This window comes from Bison bison, unplaced genomic scaffold, assembly GCF_000754665.1.
Source record: "Bison bison bison isolate TAMUID 2011002044 unplaced genomic scaffold, Bison_UMD1.0 scf7180017864032, whole genome shotgun sequence".
Classification (NCBI taxonomy): domain Eukaryota; kingdom Metazoa; phylum Chordata; class Mammalia; order Artiodactyla; family Bovidae; genus Bison; species Bison bison.
The window spans coordinates 7,500,639-7,519,933 of record NW_011494604.1 but is presented as its reverse complement, the minus strand read 5'-3'; the positions used below and the strand labels follow the sequence as shown (position 1 = coordinate 7,519,933).

Here is a 19,295-nt window from a genome sequence, read left to right as displayed (position 1 = left end):
ATCACATTTATTGGTGTAGCCAAGCATCTAATTTGACAAAAAAGCTTGTATAAACATATTAGTCTTTTAAATTGTTCTTATGTCAGTATTTTAAAAATTATAATGTGTAATCTCTGGTCATAGAAGCTTACCAAAACTTAAAATTTGGGCCCTCAACTCAGACCTATATTCAAAACTATGTGACCTTGGATAGGCTCCTAAGCATCTCTAACCTCTGATTCCTAACCTGTATAACCTTGGCCTCACATGAAGCCTTAAAGGAGTTAATACAGGTGAAACACTGAGTAAAGGGCCTGTCATGTAACGCATGGTCAGGTACCGTTAGCTATTTTTATTTTATACCATTTTAATAAAATAATATAGGGGCATAAACAAAATTTGAATTTTTGTCAAATGTGCCTTAACTGAAGATTTAAAATTTTGATGCAGGAAATAGTGCTTCATAGAGTATACTTAAGAGCTTGCCTTTTCAACTCCTTTTATTTTTAGTATTTTTATTAATTTCTTCAACATAAACAGCAAATAATTTTCCAATAAGATGCCAATTATAACAGAAAACTATGAAGTTCATTGTTTGAGATAATATTCATCATTATTTTGTTCAACATTTTCATAGTTAACTTGTAAATAAAATAATTCATTTTAAGTGCTTCAGGATCAAGGAAGATTTTAATTTATACTTAATGTTATTTTTTAACCGATTGGTTTCTTATGAAGTTACTTGTATTACTGTGTTGCAGTTAAAGTACCAGAGAATCTTGGAACGGCTAGAAAAGGAGAACAAAGAATTGAGAAAATTAGTATTACAGAAAGATGACAAAGGCATCCATCATAGAAAGCTTAAGGTATTTTAAGTGTGTCTTAACTTGTTAGCTCTCAAAACTGCCACTTCACATTGTGTCTTCATCAATACCAGTTTTTAAGGAACTGCAAAGGGTTCTATCATCCTTTTCTTTCTAATCTTATGCCCTTGGGGGAAAGGGAGGTCTCGTCTTTTGTTAAAGACTTTGTAGATTATAGTCTCCGAACATTTGTTTTTTTATTAGATCCATAAATTCTTCATACTTATGAATCAGTGAATCAATTTTTTTTTTATGAAATATTAAACTTCCCTAGTGGCTCAGGTGGTAAAGAATCTGCCTGCAATGTACATCAGGAGACCTGGGTTCAATCCCTGGGTGGGGAAGATCCCCTGGAGAAGGGAATGACAACCCACTCCAATATTCTTGTCTGGAGAACTCCATGGAGAGAGGAGCCTGGCAGGCTACAGCCCGTGGGGTTGCAGAGAGCTGGACACGACTGAGTGACTAACACTTTACTGCTAGGCTTACTTCATTTCTGCAGCTGTAAAATCAGTAAGTTAATAGAAAATTACATGTGTCCTCTTTATTGCCTTACTTGTAGTGCCACTGCATGAAGAGCCCATTTTCTTCAGTTTTACAATAGTTAACATTTTCTTCTGGAAGGTTCCTTAGGCATTTTAAAGAATTTTTGAATAAACATGCTGGTATTGTTATCAGCACATTGATAATTACCATTATCAGCAAATTAAATATTATTATTCCCCACTAAACAACCTGTATGTGCTACATTAAATTGAAGTAACTCTTTTTTTTTTAACTTAAATGTCATATAAGTAAACAGAAGGTATATGTAGCAAAACTTCAATAAATCATGACACATGCATTTTGTGGCCAAGGTCCAAGGATATACAGTTCTGGTTTAACCAACATGTATTAGTAGTTCTGACTCCAAATTACAACTGCATGATACTAGCATGACTTTATTTATAAGCCAATGTGTGGCAGCTGAAAAAGTCACATCCAAGTGTTAATAAATACTGAGAATTTACCTGAGCAGTTGTATTTTCTCTCATTAAGTGAAATAGTAATGAAGATTTGAAAAGTTTGTTGTTTATCTTTAGGTCCAAGGGATAATAGTTGCTTTCCTTTTAATTACTTGTAGGTGTTTAGAGATGAAAGGAACTTCAGGCCCTCATTTTGTTCCTACTTTGGTATTAAAACTTACCTTTAATTATTAAATGCTTTTTAGTAGCCTTTTTCCCAGGCCTGTTTATATGTTCAGTCATTCCTCAAATACTTGAAGTTTGTTATTTTCCAGAAAACTTGTTTGACCCTGATTTTACTGAGAGAACAATACAGGATGTCTGCTCCTGGTGCTCTCATGTTTTAGTCTGCCCAGTTATCAGTATACACTACTCGTCCTTACTGATTTAACAATAATTTTGGTGATTCTTTCTCTACTTTACCTTTTCTTCAGTCTCCCTCTCCCTCTCTGAGAGGGAAACACCGAACATTCCTTTCAGTTGGTACCTGGCTTATTGAGTGTTAATGGTCTTTCTTTGTTGGGCACTTAATATTAGCTCTTCAGTATTTTTTTTTTTAATATTTATTTATTTGTCTGCCCCTGGTCCTTAGTTTTATCATGTGGATCCTTAGTTGTTCTTAAGTTGCAGCGTGAAGGATATTTAGTTGTGGTGTGCGGATTCTTAGTTGCAGGCGTGTGGGACCTAGCTCCCGGCTCTGGGATCCATCCAGGGCACCTAGCATTGGACGCTGGGAGTCTTAGCCACCGGACCACCAGGGAAGCCCCTAGCTCTTCAATGTTAAACAGTAACCTCCCTCTTTTAGTGTTTAATTGGAAGATTAGGAAATCCTGAATTAACATACTGTGTTAAATCAGTGTCTCTTGAAATAAATTGGATAAGAAGCTATGGAATTTTATTCTATACTGTTTTACATTTACTCAGAATATAATTATGGGAACTCTTTGAATTTATCAGCTTTTTTATCCTGACACATCTGTGGGTTTTTAAAAATGTTTTCTGTATTTTATAATATTGAATTTTTGAATTTTATAGAAATCTTTGATTGATATGTATTCTGAAGTTCTTGATGTTCTGTCTGATTATGATGCCAGTTATAATACACAAGATCATCTGCCGAGGGTAAGTGAAAAATTAGTACACAGTGAAATTGCCCATTAGCAGAAAAGCACATTAGTTTTTTAAAAAGTTACGTGTGTGTGTATACATAGACAAAGACAAAATTTTCTCTATAATATTCATGTGTTCTAGGTGATGTCTCAAGCATTGAATGTTGTTTGACTGTTTTGGTCCTTTAGTTTACTTGTATTTATGCATAATGAAGGAGGGCTTTCAGATATTTGGCATTATATATACATGATGTCTATGATATTAAAATTCCTGCTTGGTAGATAAAATTAGGTACATAGGAGAAATATAACCTCACAGAATTGAAAATGTCTTTATAAAGAGTAAACTAGCTATGGAAGAGATTTATGCAATAGTAATGTTAATCTGGTTTTAAAACTAGTAGTTTAGCGTTAGTAATAAAAATTTGGCTATAAATAATGGATCCAATTGATGTTTTATTGTTTATTTTCAGTACACATCCACGTATAAACTATCATTTTTTTTTTTCTGGATATTTTAAAATCATTTAACTGGACAGTTTTTAAAGACTAATTCCCAGCAGCATTCCAAATGTATTGAATTTAAGTTTGTATCAAAAAATTTGAATATGTGGTATTTATTTTGTGGTAAGGTTGTTGTGGTTGGAGATCAAAGTGCTGGAAAAACTAGTGTGTTGGAAATGATTGCTCAGGCACGAATATTTCCTAGAGGGTCTGGGGAGATGATGACCCGTTCTCCAGTTAAGGTAAGAAAATAGGCCCTCTGGGTCAATAGACTTATTGTGGTGATCATTGTCTAATGTATTTAAATGTTGAATCACTGTTTTGTACACCAAAACTAACATAATATTGTTTGTTAACCATATTTCAGTTAAAAGAAAAAGGTAGGCCAAACGAAGTTCTTCAGGGAAGTAATCACTTTAACGAAGTTTGTCCATTGTGTTGAAATGAAGAATTTTGACGAAAGAATTGATATGTAGCATTTGGAATTATTCCTAGTGTAGAAATTAGTAGAAGTCATCCCTCAGACAAGAACAAAGATCAGGAGTTTGGGGCTTGCCTTTGGGATGTTAACAAAGCAGCAGCTGGATGTGCAAGTTTGGAGGGCGATCTGGATTAGAGATGGAAATGGAGGAGTCATAATCAAACATCTAAAGGTGGTACTTAACTCCCTAATGGATAAGATCACCTAGGGAGTGAGTGGAGATGGAGAACACCTACAACCTCTGAAACATTTAACTCTCAATAAATGTTAAAGAAATGAATTGTTACCTAAATTTACTGTTGATGTGCAATGCAGAATTTCCTTTTAGTTTTTTCAAGTTTTGAGATTGATGGTTTTGTGCTTGGTACTCTGTACAACATTGACTGGGAAATGGAACCATGTAAGTACTGTGGGAATTAATAGAAATTGTAAATACAGTCTTCTCAATTTTCTGTTAATTTCAGGTGACTCTCAGTGAAGGCCCTCATCACGTGGCCTTATTTAAAGATAGTTCTCGGGAGTTTGATCTTACTAAAGAGGAAGATGTAAGTAGGTTTCGTATGAGATTTATATGTGTAATTTTTTATAATCTGTGTAAACTTATAAAAGACAACTAAATGGAATATTTAACTGACAGTTTTCTTAGGATTTTGTTGTTTTTCCATTGATAGCTTGCCGCATTAAGACATGAAATAGAACTCCGAATGCGGAAAAATGTGAAAGAAGGCTGTACTGTTAGCCCTGAGGTAAGTCCTGCAATTCATTTCAACCATGTTTTATGGAAATCCAGTATTTTATGATTTGAAATCATGATATTAGCATTGATATTTAGATTGAAGCAGTTCGAAGATAGTCTTTTTTTTTTTTTTAATATTCCAAAGAATGTTTCATTTTGTGGGAAAGTTTTATGAAATAATTATTCCCATGATCAGAAAAAGCATAACTTTTTTTCTGAACCACATATCTAAATGAATGAGATAAAGAATTTTCAGGATATGTGTCAACAAAAAAATTGCTAACAAGCTGTCTTTCAGTTAGTTTTTTGGCTTTTGGATTTTTTTTTTCCCTGAACAGACCATATCCTTAAATGTAAAAGGTCCTGGACTACAGAGGATGGTGCTTGTTGACCTACCAGGTGTGATTAATGTAAGTGTATACAAAACATGTATCTTATCTTATTCTGTTGTGGCAGACATTTATAATGACCTTTAAAACCTTTTTCTTCAAGACTGTGACATCAGGGATGGCTCCTGACACAAAGGAAACTATTTTCAGTATCAGCAAAGCTTACATGCAGAACCCTAATGCCATCATACTATGTATTCAAGGTAAATCTTATTGAAAGGTTTTAATTGCACTAGTATTCTTCTTTATTTAGCAATGAAGGTTTGTTTTACATATGTGTTACATAAACATGGGCTTCCCTGGTGGCTCAGATGGTAAAGTGTCTGCGTATAACACGGAAGACCCGGGTTTGATCCCTGGGTCAGGAAGATCCCTTGGAGAAGGAAATGGCAACCCACTCCAGTTCTCTTGCCTGGAAAATCCTATGGATGGAGGAGCCTGGTAGGCTACAGTCCATGGGGTCACAAAGAGTTGGACGCGACTGAGCAACTTCACTTTACATAAACATATAAAACAAATGTTTTATTTTCTCCTCCTGTTCATTTTATAAGTAGAATTGAGGTTGGTGATATTTTGATGAATTTCCCTGTGTAGGCATCATAGAAATTCTTATTGGCTAGAATTTCTTTTCACAACTAAGATAAAATATTAAGAAAGATGATTTTACTATAGTGTTAGACACAAGATGTAGCTTCTTGAAGTTTTTAAAACCCACTTTGTAGCCATTACAGTGTCATTTTTTAATTTATTTTCAGATGGATCTGTGGATGCTGAACGCAGCATTGTTACAGACTTGGTCAGTCAAATGGATCCTCATGGAAGAAGGACAATATTTGTTTTGACCAAAGTAGACCTGGCAGAGAAAAATGTGACTAGTCCAAGCAGGGTGAGGGCAAATTCTTTATGCAAGCTTTAGTTATGACAGAAACTGAATGGGGGGAAAAAGATTTCCTTGTGAAATAAAAGTAGTAATGGGATTTTTCTTGGTTTTCATTAAAAAAGCAAAGTATTGTAAAGTTATAGTAAATTATATAAGTGCAGAATTGAGGTTTAAGTGTAATTCTACAGTTATAACTAGTTTGATTCAAATTCTTAAAACTAATGTTGCTTACTCTAAATTTTGTAGGCTGACATAGTCATTAACCTCATTGCAGTATTTTTTAACATTAGTTAATATTCATAAATTAGTGTAAAACTAGTGATGGTTTAAATTCCTTCTGGACATTACTTATGTTATTCTTTGTTTTAAATTTTTTTATTTTTTATTCAGATAAACATTACCTTTCTTAACTGATTAAAGAGTGTGTGGCAGATGTTCATAATAAAGAAGGCATTGGATGGGGTGTCTAGGCTCAGCATTCTTATCCATGCTCTACCAACAGCTGGCTACATGTCCTTGGGCAAATCTTGTTAATTTGTTCTGCATCCAGGAAGAGCACAATCCAGTCTATTAGGCTAGTTTATCTCTAGGGTTATTTTCATTTCTGATATTCTTGTGACTTCTATATGAGCTTCCCTGGTGGCTCAGTGATAAAAGAATCCACCTGCCAATGCAGGAGACACAGGTTCAATTCCTAGGTTGCGAAGATCCCCTGAAGAAGGATCTTGCCTGAAAAATTCCATGGACAAGAGGAGCCTGGTAGGCTACAGTCCATGAGGTCACAAAGAGTCAGACGACTTAGCCCCTGAGCATACACACAAACACACACACATGACATCTGTGCATGGTGTTCCGTGTCCATTTTCTCCTCCTCCCTTAACAAGGAAAGAACTTTGTTCCAAGGTACCATTGTGTGCAAGTTTTACTAGGGCATGCGCTCTTCTTAATTCTGAAGGCATAATGTAAAAGTGGGTGAAAGCGCACAAACTAAGCCAGATTGCCTTAGTTTCCCATCTGCTCTGCTGTTGGTATGTAACACTGGGTAAGTTATTTCACTTTTTCAGTGCTTTAGGCTTTGTCACCTGTTGGAAATGAAAATATTAATGGTACTAAAATTCTGCAGCACAGGAGACCTGAGTTCCATCCCTGGGTTGGGATGATCCCCTGGAGAAGGGAATGGCAACCCACTCTAATATTCTTTCCTGGAGAATCCCATGAACAGAGGAGCCTGGCGGGCTGCAGTCTGTGGGGTCATAGAGAGTCTGATACACCTGAGCAGCTAAGCACAAGCACATCTCATAGGTTATGAAGATTTATTGAGTTAAATGTTTGTTGTAAAGTGGTTGAGCTTAGCATGAGAGTGTTACGTAAATTGTGGCTATCATCCATTGTTATTATTATAACTTCATCCCCCATAGAACAAGAGCTTGAAATATAAATAGCCATCCCTTGTACTTCTGTTTAGAACTTCTCTTTTTCTCACAAATCTGAAAATTTGTGGGACTATGCCTCTGTGGTAAGAATTCCCAAGAGAGACCACCCCTAGGTTCACTGATTGTCTGGAAAGACTCATAGGACTCAGTACATAGTCATACTTATACCTAAGAAGAAGATGCAAGAGATGATATCTGAAGGAAACCAGGCTCAATTTTCCAAGAGTCCTTTCCCAGTAGAGTCACACAAGAAATGCTTAAGCCTCCACCAACGAGGTACTAACTAGAGACTCAGCACCTAAGGTTTTTATTGAGGGCTGGTCACATAGGCACCCACAAATACCAAAATTCCAGACGCCCAAAGGAAAGCAGATGTTCATAAACCACATTGATTGCACAATAAGCCACTGTTACTTAGGGAAAGTTCTGTAACAATGTAGGGGATTGTTTACCGGTTAAGTTCACAGATGCCAGCCAAGGACAAGCAGGCCTTTCTGAGGACAGCAATCTCAGCCTGCTGTGTTAACTCTTTTCTGCAGTCTCCATGACCTTAGCTTTGCCCTGTTTTCAAGGAGAAGGCCTGCCATGGCAGTATTGGTCCTGATATGGAAAAGGGAAAATGAGGTAGAAGCAAACTTCTGTGCTTCCTTCCCATTTCCCATCTTTTCTTTCATTTTCTTCTCTTCTTTAGGGTAATGAACTTGTATTTCCTTTGAATACAGTTGAAGCTTGTATCAGTCTTTTCTTTTTACACTAAAGATTTAGCATTAGCTTAAGAATGTTACTTAGAAGAGGGATTCTTACCTCAATGTTTATCTGAATGAGTTTCTGAAAGTAGGAATTCTTTTATATTATGTGTGAATGATAGATCTGTGCAAATGTTTGTTTTTTTGGGGACAGAGTCTGCAGTTTTTATTACATTTAGAAAAAGAGATTTGACCCAAAAGAGTTAAGGACCAATGGATCCAATTTTTTTTTTCAGAATTAATTAAAAAAGACCATCCAACTTTGTTAGAATTTAGATGTTGGGGAAATAATAATAGTAGCTACCATTTACTGATTGCGTCTGCATGCCTGGCACTGTGTTAAATATCATGTACTCTTTTCAACTACCATTATGAAAAGTTAAGGAGCTTACTTAAGGCCACATACCTAGTTAGTGACAGAGCAGAAATTCAAACTAAGGCCTGACTCTAAGCCACTGTACATCATTCCAAGTTCTGATGTTGATACTTATGTTTAATAATACATTTTTAATATAACAAAATTAAATGTGTTTTATTTTTTCCTCAAATAGCATTTGAAATACATTTCAGCACTTGTACAGACATACATTTACCTAAACATATACATATACAGCATTGTTAAATTTGCTTTCTAAATAGCATATTATGCTTTGAAATTATGTAAACTCACATGTCATGTTTATTTTTTCCTACTTTTAAAAATAGATTCAGCAGATAATTGAAGGAAAACTCTTCCCAATGAAAGCTCTAGGTTATTTTGCTGTTGTAACAGGAAAAGGTATGCAAAGATGGATCATTAGTTTTTTGTTTTTTTTCAAATAATAAAAATGAACTTAGTGAGAACTTTACCACCATCTTTCCATAGGAAACAGCTCTGAAAGCATTGAAGCTATAAGAGACTATGAAGAAGAATTTTTTCAGAATTCAAAACTCCTAAAGTAAGTATCTTATTGAAATATTTAAAGAATTGATAGTGAGGGAGTAACTTCAGCTGTTTCCAATTTAAAAGTTTCTCTTATAGCTGTCAGTTTAACGTTGACTTTCCAGAGATGAATTCTCAAACAGTCATCTGTATCTAGTAAGCAAGTCCTCAGACTACTGGGACACAGTTGGGAGCAGTTTATCACATAGTACAAAACATTGTGTCGTAATCAACTGCCCCTTGGCATATGGGCACCAGGGACAACACCAGTGCCTCTTAAGTTGTTTCCCTTACAAGGTGATTTTTAAAAAATCAACACTTATTTTTAAATATGTATCCAGATTTCTCAGAGTATTGGGGAAACTTGGGAGTGAGAGGTGGCAGTGTCAAAGAGATATCCTTAAATAGATACTGACAGATGTTAACAGAAAATAAGATACTAACAGAAAAGCAAAAAGGAAATGCTAAAGAGCAACTGAATTTTAAAACATTGTAACATGTAGAGAGTCTTGAGCTAGAAGAGTGTGTTTTCCTCTATATTAGTATAGTAAGTCAAGGCAGACCTTTCACCCATAGTCTTGAGAATTATCTTTTGGGATGTGGGTAGAACTGTGCTAGGGCTTGCCTGGTGGCTCAGTGGTAAGGAATTCTGCATGCCAAGCAGGAGATGTGGGTTCAATCCCTGGGTCAGGAAGAATCCCTGGAGAGGGAAATGGCAACCCACTCTAGTATTCTTGCCTGCAGAATTCAGTGGACAGAGGAGCCTGGTGGGCTCCAGTACATGAAGTCCCAAAGAGCTGGACACTACTTAGTGACTAAACAACAACAATAACTAAGCTATTCATTATAGTAGTCACTAACCCTGTGTGCTTGTTTGAATTCAGATTAACATTAAAGGAACACTGAAGTTTCTCAGTCACAGTAGCCACACATTTCAAGGCATCAGTAACCCATGTGACTAGTAGCTGCTGTATTGGACAGCACAGATATAGATTACTTTATCGTGGAAAGTTCATTGGACAGCCCTAGTATAAAGCAATTAAGTGGTTGTTCTCATTAGGTTATAACAAGCACATTCTCAAACTTGGTGATAGTATTGTCCTTTCTGCCACTTTAATGTACTTTAACTCTGGTTATTGTTTTGTAGGACAAGCATGCTAAAGGCACACCAGGTGACTACAAGAAATCTAAGCCTTGCTGTATCAGACTGCTTTTGGAAAATGGTACGAGAGTCAGTTGAACAACAGGCTGATAGTTTCAAAGGTACGTTGGGTTTTTAAAATAAGCTCTCAAATTTATGTATTTTATTACCTGACAGACTTAGGCATCCATCAGATTCTTGACTTCCTTTTTGTTCATTTACTATAATAGTATATGGGAAATGGAAAAATACCAATCTTCAGTTGTATGAGAGCAGGATTTTTCCTTTCAGAGGAACAATTGCTAGGAGCACATTACAGAGTTTAAACAGAAAGCTTGCAGTAATGTTTGAGAGAAAGAGCCTAGAAAACTATAGAGAACTCAGATTCCGCCTTGTTAGAGGAATGAGAGGAAATGTGTTGGGAGGCAGAGCAGCCAGTGTACTTTCAGGTATGTTGTACTGGTTCCTGAACTCCAGGCCTTCCTTTTGCATGGTTTTGCTTGCTTCCATAGTTTCATTTGGCAAGAGTATACCCTCCCATTTTCTCAGTAGGAAATCCTACCTATTTAGCCCATTAGTCCCTCAGCAATCTTGTATTATTCTCATTTTACCAAAGAGCAGACTGAGGCAGAGAATAACTTGCCTGAATAATAACGCACCCAGCATCACACAGTAACAGAAAATAGACCTGGGATTTGAATGGAGTTCAAAATCAGAGTTGAGTTGGTGACTTGACTTCAGAGTCCCATGCTCTTAGCAACTGTACTAAATTGTGTCAGCTGTGTGATCTGTGGATTGAAAATGGAAAAACTAAAGTCAAAAGGATTACTTTGGAAAACTGTTTGAATAATGCAGATTCTGAGATATTGAGATGGAGAAGGGCATGGCAAACCACTCCAGTATTCTTGCCTAGAAAATCCCATGGACAGAGGAGCCTGGTGGACTGCTGTCCATTGGGTCGCACAGAGTCGGACATGACTAAAGCAACTTAGCATGCATATGTGTGTTGGAGAAGGAAATGGCAACCCACTCCAGTATTCTTGCCTGGAGAATCCCAGGGATGGAGGAGCCTGCTGGGCTGCCATCTGTGGGGTCGCACAGAGTCGGACACAACTGAAGCAACTTAGCAGCAGCAGACATTGAAAGCCCAGAGTACTCAGGAGCTATCAGTGCACATTCAGAAATTCAGTTAATATACCGGATATGTGAGATAGCCTTTAACCACTGTGTCTGGAACGAAGGAGATTCCTCAAACCTGAGCATCTTTCCTTCTTCCTCAGCAACACGTTTTAACCTTGAAACTGAGTGGAAGAATAACTATCCTCGCCTGCGAGAACTTGACCGGGTAATGTTTGTGTGCCTTATGGATTTTGTGTATATCTAATTTAATATTGTGCTCTAACAGAATTTAAGTTAATGAGTAAAATCTGGTAAGCTAAATTGTTTTTAACCATGATTACTAATTTTAGAGTTACAGGAATACATTTGGAGGAACAGTTGTCACTTCTACAATAATTTAAATCATTTATTACATAATATTAAAAATCAATTAGGGATTCTAGCATATGCAAACAAGTATTTAAAAAATTTTTTTCTAAGAAGTTGAAGACTATTCTTTCAAGGTCATAAATTAACATGTTTATATAATATAAACTTTTAAAAATGATACATCAGCTTTTTAACCTTTTTAACTATTCTAAGTTAATAGGACTTAAGTATTGGTTTTCCTTTATTTTAAAATGCCATCAGTTGTAAAATAGCATTAGATACTGTCACTACTATATTAAAATTAATATGTGTTGACCACTGTCACATAACATTACATGAAAAACTTACCTAAACAAATGTTACATGAAAAGCTACATTCAGAATTGAGTGAATAAGGTGGGCATTTGTGTCCGTTTTTGTGTCCTTATCTGGTTATTGGCATTCCTGAAAAGAGTCTAGAAGAGAAGAGCATTACTTGCAGGTCATGGATACTTCAGACCTAAGCCCAGCCAGGAGCCTGTCACAGGCTTTCCTTGTAGTTATCTCTGAAAATCATGGCAGGGCAAATTGACTGTCTTATGAAAATCTTACTTACTTGTATCTATGTTGCCTAGAATGAACTATTTGAAAAAGCTAAAAATGAAATCCTCGATGAAGTTATCAGTCTGAGCCAGGTTACCCCAAAACATTGGTGAGTATTTGACCTTTTCTCAAAGACTTTACTATGTGAATTATAATGGAATACTAAAATTTAGATTGATAAGGCAGTGATTTATTGTAGCCTTGGCTCATCCCCCAAGCACTTAGTACTAACAGACAAGAACATAAAAATGTCTTTTTATAAAATAAAACCACTATTTTAGTCTAACCAATTAAATATTTTAATTATAATGAATTAGGTATTTATTATTTCTGAGAAGAGATATTCTGAAAGATAGCTTTCTCCTTGCTCTTTTGAAATCTTAATTCATCTTAGGTTTTTCCTTACTTATACTTAAAAAATACATAATTTTGATTTCTGTAAAATCTTTTAGGTAAAGTTATGTTAAATCGTGCTTTAGCTAAGTATCAGTCTGTCAAAAACTAGTTGTTCTTGTTTGGTCACACATAAAGAACAAAACTACAGAGAAAATTGATTTGTAAAAGGAGAAGAGTATATTATTTTAAAATTCTCATATCTACATAAGAACACTGGTGCTTTTGTAATGTGTCTAATATGTTTTGTGCAAATCACATTTGAAAATGAATCCTATTTGAGATTTTTTTAAAATAGCAAGTAAGTGTACTCTTTTGAAAAATACTCATGCAAATTGCTCTTAAGGCCAACTGTCATCTTCAATTTATGTTTTATGTCAATATGTTGGAATGGCACTGTAACCAAACTAGGGTCAATGTGTCTCAAGCAAGCTATATATAAATATCCTTTAAGTTTTTATAATCTGTATTTTAATTAATAACATATAAAAATTACTTTCACAATTAAATCTGTAGTATTTTAAGAATTTATTAACTTCAGAGTAGAACTGTCTTTACTGCCGTTTATTATAAATATTTTTTCTGTAACTTTTATATGCTCAGTTGGAGATTATCAAAATTGAACACAGACAGTAGTATCCGTTCCTGAAGTTTATATTCTGTGCTAGTTTCCCGATGTTGGTGCCCTTTCTTCCTCAGTAATCTCTTAAAGTAATCAAAATTTGATTTTGATTTTAAAGTAAAATCTCTCTTCTCTCTTAATCAAAATTTGCCTATTTTTAATCTTTTCTTGTTGTCCAAAAAAGAATTCTGATCTTACCTCTATTTGTTGATTAATCTGAGCCATCAGGAAAGTGCACACACACACATACACACACAATAAATTTGTTATCTTTATTGGAGATGCAAGTTCCATCCTTGGGTTGGGAAGATCCCCTAGAGAAGAAATGGCAACCCACTCCAGTATTCTTACCTGGGAAATCCCATGGACAGAAGAGCCTGGCAGGCTATAGTCCACGGGGTCGCAAAAAAGTCAGACGCGACTTAGAAATTAAACAGCAATGTTTTTCTGTAAGTCATCCAGCTTTGGAAGTTTGCCAGAGATAGATATGTGTGTGTCTGCATGTAAACATATACATATATACATACAGAATGAATAATACTATTGACCTTACTAGATTGTATGAGGATAATATACCAAAAAAAGTGATTTGTAAAACTATAATAACTGTAATACTATGGAGAAAAATGTGCCTTTGTAAATTTCTGGCATCATCAAATGGAATGGTTAGTTTTGTTTGGACAGAGGAGTTTGAAATCAAAGTATACCTACACTTAAGTGAGCCGAGAAGATAAACGCATGGGTGGCGAAGTGAATTGTGGAGGCACAAGAAAACTATATTGTCAGATTGCCTATTGAGCCAGCAAGGAGAAAACTAGGACATCTGGTTGCTAGAGATTTATTCGAGTTGCTGGATCTTTTCATCAAACCCCTCTTTTTCCCCAGACTCTATAGATTAACACAAACATTGATCAAAATAGCAGGTCCTAATCTTAGCTGTTCGTGCCACATTGATATCAACTGCATTGCACCCAAAATGTTTTATTTTTGTGATATAGTTTATGTTGTATTAGGTAGTATCTTTTTGCTACTTAATGTCTTATGTGACATTTTAGGATACACCTTTATAATGTTTATTATTATTTGAGTCAGAAGACTATTTGATCTGTATTTGGTGATCCAGAAGCACTCTTACAAGTTTTTTGTCTACTATACTTCAGTTATATTTTAAGAAAGTTATTGGCAGTTTAGATTTGACTTATGATTCACTTTGCTTTCACTTTTCACTTTCATGCATTGGAGAAGGAAATGGCAACCCACTCCAGTATTCTTGCCTGGAGAATCCCAGGGATGGAGGAGCCTGGTGGGCTGCCATCTGTGGGGTTGCACAGAGTTGGACACGACTGAAGCGACTTAGCAGCAGCAGCAAACTCTCAGCATTTTCACATAGTATACATCACTTGATCATTAGGAGTTGATTATGTACACTAGCAGGAGATAATTATCCTTATTTAGAAGGATAACTGGCTGGATTTATAGAAATACACTTAAAAAATGGTATCATGGTAAAATGCATACATTTTTCGGTGAGAAGTATGAAGTTTATTTTGTTGAAGTTAAAAGAATGAAAGGAAAATAGGAATGCATAGTTAAGCACCCTAACTCAGGTGTAAATAATCAAAAAATGTTCTTATAATCTGAGATTTAAAGAATATATAGGTGCTAGGTAAGCCAGTGACCACAATATTTCGGAGGCCAAGAGATAAGAGCAAGAAAAATGACACGGGTAACTTAAGGCAGTTACTTATGGTTTTAACATAGAAGAAGCAAGAGGCAGAAGATGAAATAAATGTAGGTATAAACAAAATATAGATGATTAAGGGCCTTAGAAACCATGTTCAGAAAGTTGGAATTTATCCTACAAGCAGTGAAAGCCAGTGAGGAGTTTAGGTCAGATTTGCATTTTAGAAAGATTTTTGTAGTAGGAGGAGTGGAATACAGGTGGAGAAAACTGAGCAAGGAGACAGTTGGCTATTGAGATAGTCTAGATGAGAAGAGAATAGTGACTTGAATAGTAGTTGTGCAGATGGAGAAGAGATTACACTTTTGAGATATTTGAGAGGTTACCTAGAGGATAGAAGTGATAGTATAAGTGTAAAAAAATTGAAAACTAGGTTTTTATTTGGGATTACATAATATTTGATTTATCCGTAGAGTGGATTGCTCTGCAGCCATTGAAAAATATAGGATGTTAACATGGAAAACCATGTACTCTACAGCTTTATACTGTATTAATTAAGCAGTATGTGTAATATCACCTGCATCAACACACAAATAGTAATGTAGGCATTAAATTTTTTTAAATGATAAATTAAGCTGTGAATAGTGATCATCTGGTGGCTTAGACGGTAAAGAATCTGCCTGCAGTGTAGGAGACCAGGGTTTGATCCCTGGGTTGGGAAGATCCCCTGGAGGAGAGCATGGCAACCCACTCCAGTATTCTTGTGTGGAGAACTCCATGGACAGCAGGGCCTGATGGGCTGCAGTCCATGGGGTCACAAAGAGGCAAACACGATTGAGTGACTAACACTTTTACTTTCAGTGAAAGAGAAATTATGGAGGACTTCTTTTTCTGTATCGATTTTAAATTATTTTATGGAGTAAGTCCTATGCTTTAAAAGAAGAAAGAAAAAAATTTTTAATTAAAAGAAAGAATATATAGGTAAAGTTTGGGAGATGAAGAGGGTAATAAATAGAACTATAATGGTAACTGTATTTTGTGTTTTAGTGGTACATGGGGTTGCAAAGGGTTGGACATGACTGAGCGACTGAACTAAACTGAATCAAATCCCTGGATGATTGCAAAACTTAAGAGTAGAGAAGAAGCCTACAGTTACCTAGAACATTCACTGGGGAATTGGCCAATGTAAGCTGAGGACTAATGATTTGGAAGAGAGGTTGTGGGATTGGGAGAATGTAGCTTCCTCTTCCTGACACTGAAGCACGTTCAGCTAATGAGGAGCTTCAAGCAGCAGAATTTGAAGATAATCATTGAGGGTCCTTTGCAAAAAGTTACCTAAGTTTTGTCAGAATTTGATGGTCTGGAATTTTGTTACGATCTCCTTGAAAAGGTATATGGGTTGTAGAGTCTTGTCACAGACTGCAGCAGGAGCAGCGAAAGGCCTTCGTGGTCAGAGGCTGACTCGTGATTTTTTGTTCATCTTTCAGAAGTCTTGAGTTTGTGTTTAAAGTTGCCTGAATAGATGACCCTGATAAGCTTCTTTTCTTCCATCTTGCTCTTAAAATTCTCCCGTTATCTGTCATTATCGCCATGACTAAATGGACTTTATCCTTCTGACCCTCAGTGTGCATCCTCTCCTCACACTCTTTCTCTCTGTCTCCTTTCTCCCTTCCTCCCTCCCTTCTGTTTTTATTGAAATATAGTTGACGTACAGTATTATGTTAGTTTCAGTGTACCACATAGTTATTTGACATTTGCATACATAATGGAACAATCACTGTAAGTCTAGTAACCATCTGTCCCTATGCAAAGTTATTACATTATTATTGGTCATATTCTCCATGCTGTATATTATATCCCTGTGACTTATTTTACAACTGGATGTGTATATACCTTTTCATCTTCACCTGTTTGGGCCTCTCTTGCATACTTTTGTTTTCTGGTCGTAATGGAAAAAAGACCTGAAAATTGGCAAAGGAAAACCAGCAGCTAAGCTCATTGACCCAATAGACTTAATGTTACACAAAATGTTGAGTGAATATGAGTCAGCTTGCACAGTAGGGAGTGTTGACTCTCCTCAACCAAGAAAAGTACAGTTTGGCTTTTGGACAGAAGAGGGTGTTCCTGTTACCCTGAGCTTTGTAACAGTACCCTAAAAAGTGAGATTACTTTTAAAACTGATCACTCGATAAGCAGTTTGCTTTTGTATGTTGTAGCACTATTTTACAGTAGAGATTAATTTTGGAGAATTTGAATAAATATTTTCTAGCGATAACATTTTTTCTTGATTAAAATAATTTTCTTTTTTCTATTTAGAGAACTGTGTTCTTGTAAGGTGTCTTTTAAGATACAATTTTCAGCTTGATTATTCATCCTTTATATTATCTTGAAATGTTGAGCAATTTTACTTAGCAATATTCCATAACATCTTTGTGCTCTGTGCTGATAAATTATTAAAATTGTACCAAGAAGTGTACAGTCTTAGACTCCACAGTCAACACATATAAAGTATGTATTAATATTAGGTAAATGAGTACGTAAAAAGATACTTAGAATTACTAGTCATTCAGTTCATTTCAGTCGCTCAATCGTGTCCAACTCTGCGACTCCATAAACTTCAGCACGCCAGGCCTCCATGTCCAACACCAACTCCCAGAGTTCACTCTGACTCACATCCATCGAGTCAGTGATGCCATCCAGCCATCTCATCCTCTGTCGTCCCCTTCTCCTCCTGCCCCCAATCCCTCCCAGCATCAGAGTCTTTTCCAATGAGTCAACTCTTCGCATGAGGTGGCCAAAGTACTGGTGTTTCAGCTTTAAAATCATTCCCGCCAAAGAAATCCCAGGGCTGATCTCCTTCAGAATGGACTGGTTGGATCTCCTTGCAGTTCAAGGGACTCTCAAGAGTCTTTTCCAACACCACAGTTCAAAAGCATCAATTCTTCGGCGCTCAGTCTTCTTCACAGTCCAACTCTCACATCCATACATGACCACTGAAAAATCCATAGCCTTGACTAGACGGACCTTAGTTGGCAAAGTAATGTCTCTGCTTTTGAATATGCTATCTAGGTTGATCATAACTTTCCTTCCAAGGAGTAAGCGTCTTTTAATTTCATGGCTGCAGTCACTATCTGCAGTGATTTTGGAGCCCCAAAAAGTAAAGTCTAACACTGTTTCCACTGTTTCCCCATCTATTTCCCATGAAGTGATGGGACCAGATGCCATGATCTTCGTTTTCTGAATGTTGAGCTTTAAGCCAACTTTTTCACTCTCCACTTTGACTTTCATCAAGAGGCTTTTTAGTTCCTCTTCACTTTCTGCCATAAGGGTGGTGTCATCTGCATATCTGAGGTTATTGATATTTCTCCCGGCAATCTTGATTCCAGCTTGTGCTTCTTCCAGTCCAGCGTTTCTCATGATGTACTCTGCATATAAGTTAAATAAGCAGGGTGACCACATACAGCCTTGACGTACTCCTTTTCCTATTTAGAACCAGTTTGTTGTTCCATGTCCAGTTCTAACTGTTGCTTCCTGACCTGCATATAGATTTCTCAGGAGGTAGGTCAGGTGGTCTGGTATTCCCATCTCTTTCAGAATTTTCCACAGTTCATTGTGGTCCACACAGTCAAAGGCTTTGGCATAGTCAATAAAGCAGAAATAGATGTTTTTCTGGAACTCTCTTGCTTTTTCCATGATCCAGCAGATGTTGGGAATTTGATCTCTGGTTCCACTGCCTTTTCTAAAACCAGCTTGAACATCTGGAAGTTCATGGTTCACATATTGCTGAAGCCTGGCTTGGAGAATTTTGAGCATTACTTTACTAGCATGTGAGATGAGTGCAATTGTGCGGTAGTTTGGGCATTCTTTGGTATTGCCTTTCTTTGGGATTGAAATGAAAACGGACCTTTTCCAGTCCTATGGCCAGTGCTGAGTTTTCCAAATTTGCTGGCATATTGAGTGCAGCACTTTCACAGCATCATCTTTCAGGAAATAGCTCAACTGGAATTCCATCACCTCCACTAGCTTTGTTCATAGTGATGCTTCCTAAGGCCCACTTGACTTCACATTCCAGGATGTCTGGCTCTAAGTGAGTGATCACACCATCGTAATTATCTGGGTCGTGAAGATCTTTTTTGTACAGTTCTCTGTGTATTCTTGCCACCTCTTCTTAATATCTTCTGCTCCTGTTAGGTCCATACCATTTCTGTCCTTCATTAAGCCCATATTTGCATGAAATGTTCCCTTGGTATCTCTAATTTTCTTGAAGAGATCTCTAGTCTTTCCCATTCTGTTGTTTTCCTCTATTTCTTTGCATTGATCGCTGAGGAAGTGTTTCTTATCT

General features: G+C 36.4%; 1 protein-coding gene across 1 annotated transcript in view; it reads left to right on the top strand.

Moving 5' to 3' along the window:
* Positions 1 to 19,295, top strand: part of OPA1 (optic atrophy 1 (autosomal dominant)) — an 87,036-nt gene that overhangs the window by 24,715 nt on the left and 43,026 nt on the right. Inside the window, exons 10-22 of the mRNA XM_010834417.1 lie at positions 741 to 845; positions 2,882 to 2,968; positions 3,588 to 3,701; positions 4,405 to 4,485; positions 4,612 to 4,686; positions 5,015 to 5,086; positions 5,169 to 5,268; positions 5,821 to 5,951; positions 8,830 to 8,902; positions 8,990 to 9,062; positions 10,194 to 10,309; positions 11,468 to 11,532; positions 12,290 to 12,366. Coding sequence (XP_010832719.1) covers positions 741 to 845; positions 2,882 to 2,968; positions 3,588 to 3,701; positions 4,405 to 4,485; positions 4,612 to 4,686; positions 5,015 to 5,086; positions 5,169 to 5,268; positions 5,821 to 5,951; positions 8,830 to 8,902; positions 8,990 to 9,062; positions 10,194 to 10,309; positions 11,468 to 11,532; positions 12,290 to 12,366 — 1,169 coding nt within the window. The remainder of the gene's footprint in view (positions 1 to 740; positions 846 to 2,881; positions 2,969 to 3,587; positions 3,702 to 4,404; positions 4,486 to 4,611; positions 4,687 to 5,014; positions 5,087 to 5,168; positions 5,269 to 5,820; positions 5,952 to 8,829; positions 8,903 to 8,989; positions 9,063 to 10,193; positions 10,310 to 11,467; positions 11,533 to 12,289; positions 12,367 to 19,295) is intronic.